Source organism: Oratosquilla oratoria, chromosome 37 (genome assembly GCF_046742065.1).
Source record: "Oratosquilla oratoria isolate Oo_2021 chromosome 37, ASM4674206v1, whole genome shotgun sequence".
Lineage (NCBI taxonomy): Eukaryota > Metazoa > Arthropoda > Malacostraca > Stomatopoda > Squillidae > Oratosquilla > Oratosquilla oratoria.
Window position 1 is genome coordinate 28447553 of NC_134813.1, and position 9824 is coordinate 28457376.

General features: G+C 42.4%; 1 protein-coding gene across 1 annotated transcript in view; it reads left to right on the top strand.

Moving 5' to 3' along the window:
- LOC143019382 (uncharacterized) overlaps positions 1-5675 on the top strand; it is a 13800-nt gene extending 8125 nt beyond the window's left edge. Inside the window, exons 3-4 of the mRNA XM_076175018.1 lie at positions 1-2061; positions 5471-5675. The exon at positions 1-2061 is cut by the window's left edge and continues 1 nt beyond it. Coding sequence (XP_076031133.1) covers positions 1-2061; positions 5471-5637 — 2228 coding nt within the window. The 3' untranslated portion in view covers positions 5638-5675. The remainder of the gene's footprint in view (positions 2062-5470) is intronic.
- The last annotated feature ends 4149 nt before the right edge of the window (positions 5676-9824 follow it).

Sequence of the window (9824 nt, forward strand, 5' to 3'; positions counted from 1 at the left end):
GTGCCCTGTCCCGGGGTGCCATTGCCACACAGGCGGTCCGCGCCCTCCGACCTGCTGCAGGCCGACGCCCCAGCAGCGTTCCCGCTGCACTGCACACGGCCTGCGTACGCTTCAGTGATGGCAAGGATGAGGTGGCAACGGCAGCGGCGAAGGCGGCAGGGGACAAGCCCTGGTCAGACAAGGATGAACCACTTCGTATGACCATTTCGGAAGTTATCCAGAAGATGAAGACTGACAAGAGCGCCGCTGCCGCCTCTTCCGCCGACGCTTCCTCCTCGTCGTCCTCCTCCTCCTCGGACTCCGATGTAGAAACGTCGTCGTCGTCGTCGTCATCGTCGTCAGAGAGTTCGGTGGACACGCCCAAAGTCACCGCAGGCAAAGAAGCTCCATCTGCCACAGCAGAAGCGGCCACACCAGCTGCGTCAGGAATCGATGCAGCTGCAACTGATGCTGCAGCGCCAGCTGAACCTGTGACAGAGGCTGCTGCAACTGCTTCAACTGAGACCGTGGCTCCCGCAGAGGCAACAGTTGTCGAAGCTGCCCCCACAGAGGCAGCAGCTGCTAAAGCTACTCCTGCTGAGACTGCTCCTGCAGAGGCATCTCTTGCCGAGGCTGCTCCTGCTGCAGAGACAGCAGCTACTCCTGTAGAGGCAGCAACAGTTGAGGCTGCTCCCACAGAGGCGGCAGCAGCAGCAGCAGAAGCTACTCCTGCAGAGGCAGCAGTAGTTGAAGCTGCTACTACAGAGGCTGCAGCTGGCGAAGCTGCTCCTACAGAGGCAGCAGCTGCCGAAGCAGCTCCAGTAGAGGCAGTCGCTGCCGAAGCTGCTCCTGTTGTAGAGGCAGCAGCTGCCGAAGCTGCTCCTGTTGTAGAGGCAGCAGCTGCCGAAGCTGCTCCTGTTGTAGAGGCAGCAGCTGCCGAAGCTGCTCCTGTTGTAGAGGCAGCAGCTGCCGAAGCCGCTCCTGCTGTAGAGGCAGCAGCTGCCGAAGCTGCTCCTGTTGTAGAGGCAGCAGCTGCCGAAGCCGCTCCTGCTGTAGAGGCAGCAGCTGCCGAAGCCGCTCCTGCTGTAGAGGCAGCGACTGCCGAAGCTGCTCCTGTTGTAGAGGCAGCAGCTGCCGAAGCTGCTCCTGTTGTAGAGGCAGCAGCTGCCGAAGCTGCTCCTGTTGTAGAGGCAGCAGCTGCCGAAGCCGCTCCTGCTGTAGAGGCAGCAGCTGCCGAAGCCGCTCCTGCTGTAGAGGCAGCAGCTGCCGAAGCCGCTCCTGCTGTAGAGGCAGCAGCTGCCGAAGCCGCTCCTGCTGTAGAGGCAGCGACTGCCGAAGCAGCTCCTGCTGTAGAGGCAGCAGCTGCCGAAGCAGCTCCTGCTGTAGAGGCAGCAGCTGCCGAAGCAGCTCCTGCTGTAGAGGCAGCAGCTGCCGAAGCCGCCCCTGAAGAGGCAGCAGCTACAGAAGCCGCCCCAGAAGAGGTAGCAGCTGCGGAAGCCGTCCCTGAAGAAGTAGCAGCTGCCGAAGCAGCACCTGAAGAGGCAGCAGCTACTGAAGTTGCCCCTGAAGTGACAGCAGCTGCCGAAGCCGCCCCTGAAGAGGCAGCAGCTGCAGAAGCCATCCCTGAAGAAGCAGCAGCTGCCGAAGCCGCCCCTGAAGAGGTAGCAGCTGAAGTAACAGCTGCCGAAGCTGCCCCTGAAGAAGCAGCAGCTGCCGAAGCTGCCCCTGAAGAAGCAGCAGCTGCCGAAGCCGCCCCTGAAGAAGCAGCAGCTGTCGAAGTAGCAGCTGCCGAAGCCGCCCCTGAAGAAGTAGCAGCTGCCGAAGCTGCCGCTGAAGATGCAGCAGCTGCAGAAGCCGTCCCTGAAGAAGCAGCAGCTGCCGAAGCCGTCCCTGAAGAAGCAGCAGCTGCCGAAGTTGCCCCTGAAGAAGCAACAGCTGCTGAAGAAGTAGCAGCTGCCGAAGCCGCCCCTGAAGAGGTAGCAGCTGCTGAAGCTGCCCCTGAAGAGGTAGCAGCTGCTGAAGCCATAGAAGTAGAACCTGATACCGCTGACCGAATTACGGAGCTTATCAAGACAATACAAGGTAGGTCTTTGTGTCCCATGGAAGATTTAGGATATTGTATCCGTATTCCTACCATGTGGCCCTCTTCTCTATTGTCTCTATGCACCTTTCACCAAAGTGTGCTTTACTGTTGACAACTTTATTGTTTTATTTTCTGTATAATGCTCCACTTGCCTCAGATAGGTCCTTATATATTCCCATCTTGTGATTTACTTTATCTAGTTTATGATCAGTTGCATGGACTGCCCTTGTTATACTCACCAACATTGCCAGCCAAATTATATTATACTTGTCACATTATCATCATTTGTGCTCTCAAATATGTCACTGGTAGAGAGAGATCTTTCCTGACTTGCTATTTTTGCTAATCCTTTTAGATAGACCCTTTTAACTACACCCCTCATGAAATTTCATCACATTCGAGTCTAATGGAAAAATAGTATTCCATTTACCTTAGAGTGGGAGAGAATAATTCTCATTGTTAATAGTTCTGAGTACAGGGATTTCTCTATTTATACGTGTTTAGAAGCTATTTTGGAATAGCATGAGGTAAAAAAAATCCAGTAATTTTTCCAAATTACACAGATTATTTAGAATAACATGATGTAAAAAATCAGGTAAACAATAATAAAACTTAACTGTTCACTTTGTACAATTTTTACATTATGCAATCCCTTCAGGAATGTATCCCTCACGTAAATCGAGAAATCCCTGTACTTCCATTGCAGCTGCCACTCTGTCCTTCATCGTGTTTACCATCTCCCTTTCTCCTAACACCACCCTATTTTGTCTCCATTTATCCGTAGCCAGGTACTTGATACCATTTTAAGCTTCCCTTGTCTCATCCTTTCTCTTCATGTCACTCTCTCTATTCTCTGTCCATTGCTTTGTTGCACTTTTTTTTATCACTGTCTTCAGTCATTGTTCTGAACTTAATAGTTTTTGTTTAGTTTTTTACAGGTAAGGCACATATATAGATAAAATACATAAAGAATTCCACATTAGCATTTTATCATGATGTTAACTAATGAGAAAGTATGCAATAGGGGAACTGTTGAGTGTCATAAGAGTCTTCAAAGTTAATTTTCTAAATTTGGCAGTTTCCTCTTAATTTCTTGTAGGTATAGATGAAATACATACAGAATTTCACATTAGCATTTCCTCATGATATTGACTCATGGGGAACTATGCAATAGGGGAACTAATGTTGAGTGCCATAAGAAGACCTGCATGACATGTTGGAGAGGAACATCTTGCTACCAATCTCCAAAACCTATTATCACCCTTACTATTACCCAGGGGTATATCCTGGATGACATTTGGTCTTCAAACAGGGCTCAAATTTTTTCTTTTTGAAGAGAAGTATGGTAGGTGTTACAGGGATGGATAGTGTGAAATTTGTTGAGGCAAAGAATGGGGATGGAAAGAGAGCTGTTGGATATGTTAGATCAAAGAGTGCTAAAGTGTTTTGGGGATATGGAAAGAATGAGTGAGGAAAAATTAGTAAGAAGAATGTGAAAAGCAGAAGTTATGGAGTGAACTTGAGAGGAAGACCAAGAATAAGATAGAGGGATGGGGTGAAGGGGCATTAGGTGCATGAAAAATGATTGTGGAACATGGAAGAGCATGCAAAAGATAGGAGAGAATGGATAAAGGAATGACACAGCCCAAAGGGATGTTGTTCTTGTCTATTTAGTAAGTTTTTGGAGTGGATGAAGAGGGGGGTAGTGGGGTCACCATATAATGAAGTGGCAGAGATAAACTAGCTCCAGCTGTTGGGCACTGTCTTACCATATTACCTTTCACCTGAGGAATATGGCAGAGAAAAGGGATGACCCATCATCTACGAAGTGCTAAGATGGGAGGAGCAATGAATGAGTGTGGATGGGTGTGGATACGCAGGGGTGGGTGTGTGCTTTAACTTTTTAACCCCCTGTATTAGGAGGTAAAATTCCTTTGGTATGTACTGTTTTTCTTTTTTAGCACTTGGGAAGTGGTGCCAACTGACAGTTGCTTCCTAATTCCTCCTTTTGTTATTCATTTTCATATATGCTCCCATGCTCACACATTATAGCTCAAAATTTCTTCCCAGAGAGATATGTAGAAGGGCCTAAGGACCACTGCCAGGGGCCATGGCTCCATGGTTCCCATTTGGAAAAAATTGGAAGGAAGGAATAATTAAATATGGAAGATTATAGAAAGATTGTGAAAATAGCCCTAAAATTGCATTGCTAGGAAATGCTTGTAACAGCATTATAATTCATGCTGTTTTTTATTTTATTTCATAAATTAGGTGGCTTGACATCAGTGGTGTCATACCCTCTGAAATGGCTGTAAAGTTGAAATAGAATGAGCTGCCTTTTGTTTCCATTGTAAAAGATAGTCAAAGCCTGTTATCTAGAGCATTCCTTCAGTTCCTTAATATACATTTTTTTTCTCATGCAAGTGTTTCCTGTAGGGATGTAATGTTATCCATAAAACTTCATGATACAGTGGAACTACTGTATTTGAATTTAATTCATTCCATAAAGTCGTTTGAATATAGAATTGTTTGAATATTGGGTTACTGTAAAATATATTAATCCATTAAGAAACTCCCTACTACTTCATTCTGTTTAGTAAATCTCTCTCTTTGTCCAAATTTTGAAGCAGATGAAAACATTCTTTCAGGCTGCATCATCCTTTCATCTATTCAAAATCTCCTGCCATTTACTCCTAGTTTTGCACTCTTATTTTCCCTTTGTAGGCAAGGAAATCAATCAATTGTTCCCTTGAGTTTCACTAAGTGGAAAACCCATAGCCCCACAGTGGCTGGCAATGGTCCTTGGAACCTCCAGCAGATTTCTCCAGGAAGAAACTTTGGACTGCTATCTGTGTTGTATCAGTGTGGTACTGTTCCCATATCACTGGCTGTAACTTGTGAGGAAAGGAGAACATTTACCAGTCGTCAGCTCAGTCGTCAGCTAAGTTGATAGAGAGAGAACTTTGGGCCAGTCTAGAGACGGAGTATCAGTCCCTTAGAGCTACACCTGATGGAGGTGAGGGTGCTGATAGACTGAAAATGGGAAGCTTCATTGTCTATCTGGCAGGACTACCAGCAGATGCAGGTACCCATCACTGGCCCATGTAGATAAGGAAGGAAAAAAAAAAAAAAAAAAAAAAAAAAATATATATATGAAAAGAAAAGCTATGGTATAGGCAGTCTGCCTCAATCAGAGTCTAAAAAGATGAGAGGGAAACAATGGGTGATGGACCAGAATGGAATGGGTATGATCGGGTACCTTGGCTGGTCACTTTTCTTATAAGGGAGAAGAGGACCTTTGTATATAGATAGAATGGGAACTTTCTTAATTATAATGAGGTTGCTAATCATTATACTATCAAAAATTACTTAGTGATAAATTAATTAATCTCCTTAATTTGTTTGCAGCCCTTGAGAGTGGTGCCGATTCCATTGGACCTGGTGCCAGCAAGGACGGCGAGTACAAAAATGCTGAATATTACGTCTATGATAATATGAGTTTCTTTGATATTGAAGAAGATATGTCCAAGTATAGATTACCTCAGCCATCCAATAAAACACCCCTTGTAAAGTAATCTCCAACCTGGGATGCCACTAAGAATGTGACAAATAAGGAACATCACATAGCTTGAAGCTTGCAATAGTGGAATGTGGGTAGGTGTGTGAGCGCATAAAGATAGCTTTGTAAATCAATTGAAAACAGATGCAAGAAGTGGTATTTATGCTCAAACTCCGGAGTATTTGTTATAATTTTGATAATTTCAAGAAACATGTCAGTATATGAGTGCAAGTGCTTTATGCTTAAATTTGTATATATTTTATGTTGTCAGTATTGTGACCAAATGTAATGGAAAATGTAACATTTGAAAGGAAGCCTACAGTATGATGTATATTATTGATATGTATGATAGTGAAATAATTTATGCCTCATGCAAGGTGGATGTATATTATTTATATTTTTCTATGGAACATACCCATAGGAGCCTGCTTTGATTAAACAAACATTAGAGAAAATCAGATGTTGGGAAGAAATTATTAATCCTACCAGATTTGATAACAAAAGACTTCTCTTCATTAAGCTCATGTAAAGGCCTTGTCGACAGTTGATGTGTGCAGCTATCAAAATTGCTATAAATATGACTGAGGGAACACAGGTAATTTTTATAAACCAGATTCATTTTTCTAGTACTGGAAGTGGATGAGAAAATAAAATGCTCTGACCCAGTAAGAAATATATAGTGATTTTAGTATGACTGAATGATGGCCACTCACCAAAATTCATGAGTTACCACTATTTTTTCTATAGAGCTATTGAAAGGGCTATAAGAGCTTGTGGTCAAACAGGGAAAATGTATGTGGATGACAATGACTTAGAGTTGATTAATCCATTGCCCTGGGTCTCTTGCAGGAGACCCATGGGTCTCGGGTAACCAGCAACAGCCACCAGATTGGCCCAGAGGTCACTCATAGGAAAGATTGTGCTGTTATCTGGGTATGGCTAGAGTAGGGCAGTGTATTATTAGGTGTTCATTCTCATCTTTGAGGTGATTGAATCTGGGGTTATTTGCATCTGTGGCCAATGTTTCTATTCTGTGTTGGTATTGTTTTAAAGTTGAATGATGGCCCAAACACAGGCAGTGTAGTTCTTGCTTGAGATCAGGGGAATTTCTCTGTAGGACTAATGTCTCAGGGAGTTTGGTGGAGTAGGGAGTTTGGTGATTGCCCTTGAAGTGCTTTTTTATTTTTGTCTGAGTGTGTGTATGTTTTTGACTTTCACTGAGTGGCCTTGATGTGGATGTGCTATGTCTTGCTGCATTGCTTCTGACCTAGTGTGGTGGTTTGGGTGGGAGTGAAACAGGTGGGATCAGTTATGTGTTTTTTTTTTTACTTGGCTACCTCCCTTATAAGAGGGAAAAAACCCTTGGTGTATAGATAGTTTTTTTTTTTTGTATGGTTATGTTGCTTGGTGCCAGTGGAAGGTTGTTGTAGATGTTTGAGTACAGTAGTATGCTGCCAGCATTCTTTTCAGTCAGTTGGTTGAGCTTGTATTATGTAATGTGATGGATATGTGGGGCTGAGGACTCTTGCACAGATTTATATGCCTATCTCTTCTATGTGCTGTACTGTCAGGGTGGTTGTAGTGCATCCTGTTATTATTCTTTATGCTTTGTTTTGTGTAGTTTATGGGGTACCTATGCTTTCTTGATTGTAGGGAAACATGCTTGGGAGGCATAGTTAAGTATGCTACTTGAGAACTGTTGGTAGACTGATGAGAGTGTCCTTCTGTCGACAAAGACCTGTGCTTGCTGCTGGTTTTAGTATGTTTTTTTTTTCCACTATGAAGTCCTTAATGTGTGATTAAATGTGTGAAGGTGACAACTTATTTTGTGAAGGAGATGCACCAGGAACTGGCAGTATGGCTGGGAAAGAGATGTCCAATTTTGACAATGTTTAAATGAATAAGTGAAAAGGCTGGGTGTGATGGTTTAGATTAAAGAGTTAAACTGATGAGTGTAATCAGAGTGAAAGGATAGAGGATGTCTTTTGCATATGCCTTGGAACCTTACTTTGTAGCTAGTGTTATATAAACTGGGATAAAAAAGTAATGAAAGTTGATGTCGGTATTACTTTAACAGAGGGGGTGGGTGCTGGGTATAATTTTGTTGACTTTATATCTTTTTGTGAAAGAACAATCTCCTAGCAGTGCTTGTTATGAAAAGATATTCAACATTGTAAATAACTCTTGACTTTCATGTTCACATTTCTTACCTTTAAATAGCATTATTGTCATGAGAATAACAAGAGGTATCTGCACATTGTCTTGCGAGACATCATAGAAAATAGTCTTCCTGCTGCCCCTCTTTAGAACTCATCAACACCCTCGCTTTGATTTGGAAGTGTAGTCTTGAGGTGCCACTGGACTGGGCCCAAGATACCTCTCAGTTTTGACTATTTTCTTCACTTCTTCACATAGGAGAGACTGGTGATGAATGCTCCCCTTTTCCAAATATTAGAAACAGTTGACATTGAGACAATTCCATGTTAATACAGCACAGACAACAGTCCAATGTTTCTTCTAAAAAAGGTCTATGAGAGAGCCAAAGGACTGTTGCCATCTGCTATGGGTTTAAGTTCATTGAAACTCGAGGCAACAATTATTATCATTAGTACTGTCACTCATCAATTTCACTAATCATCATAAACATTTTCATTTTTGCCAGCATTTTCATACTATTTCAAAGTTGACTGTGTATGGGTTAGGACAACTCAGTTCTAAGAATGTAAGAAATATATGAAAACAGAAGTCTATTTTATTGTGATTCATATTTTTGTAAATTGAGAATAAGGTTTAACAAGAGCTTTAAGAATAATTCTGATAATGAGTCTCCTTTGTTGAACTCATGTAAATTTATTAAATATTTATTATGGTTAAGAAATGTGTAATGGGGTGGTGCAGGTGGGTCAGTTCCAGCTGTTGGGCCTTGCTGTTGAGGGGCTGTGCCTCACTGCAATGCCTTTGGCCTGGGTTGTGTAGTTGGGGGTGAGGGCAACCCTTTATCCCAGGGCACTGGGATGGGAAGGGTGGTTGGATGGATTTTGTTTGTGTATAATGTGTCTGTATGCTTTGACTCAGTCGCCCTCCAGTATATGAAATGTTCAAAGTATGTACTTACCTGTATTGTAATGTGATTTATTAAATTAATACGAGAAGTGAACAAAAAGAAAATTACATAATTTTAATGTACACCTCAACTAACAATGGCATTTGAGCAAGTGTAAGGGGTATATATGTATATATGTGTGTGTGTGCATGTATATATATATATATATATATATATATATATTTATTTCAATTTTCAACCACATTAACTTTTCACTTTTAATTCCATGTCATCATGATCGAGACTGACAATACACTCGACCGAGACATATGCGGAAATTGATACGCAATGAAGCCAAGGACTTGAACCCAGCTCAGACGTACCAAAATGAACAGTGACTAACCACTACGCCATCAAGAGAGATATAAGTTGAGCACAATTTCTTATATTTGTATAACACTTGCCCACGTGCACATACTACCATTGCACCATCATAGCGGGGATGGGTTGAGCATAAGATTCGTGTATATGTGTGTAACTCGAGCATACAAATATAAGAAATTGTGCTCAACTTACATCTCTCTTGATGGTGCAGTGGTTAGTCACTGTTCACTTTGGTACGTCTGAGCTGGGTTCGAGCGCATTGTCAGTCTCGATCGTGATGACATGGAATTAAAAGTGAAAAGTTAATGTGATTGAAAATAGAGTAATATCTGCACTGGGGACCATTCAGTGTGTGTGTATAATATATACATACATATACATATTATAAATATTATATACATATATATATATATATAATCTGTGTATATGTGCATATGTCCTACAAAATAGGATGAGGGAATCATATGAGAGGTACAAAGGAAAGAGAAAAGAAGTAAAACATAAAATAAAGGAGGCGAAAAGGAGAGCAGATGTGAAATGGGAAAAGAGTATGACACAAAATTTTGAAAGTAATAAAAAAATTGTTTTGGAAAGAAATTAAGAGAGGAAGAGGAGGAGAATCAAATAGAGAAGAAAAAGTAAAAAGTGCAGATGAGATGATAATGAAAGAGAAGGTAGTAAGAGGAAGATGGGCAGAATATTTTAGGGAGTTGCTACATGTGAAGGAGGATAGGGAGGGAAAGGTGTTTGCAGTGGGAAGTGCTAAGAAAATGACC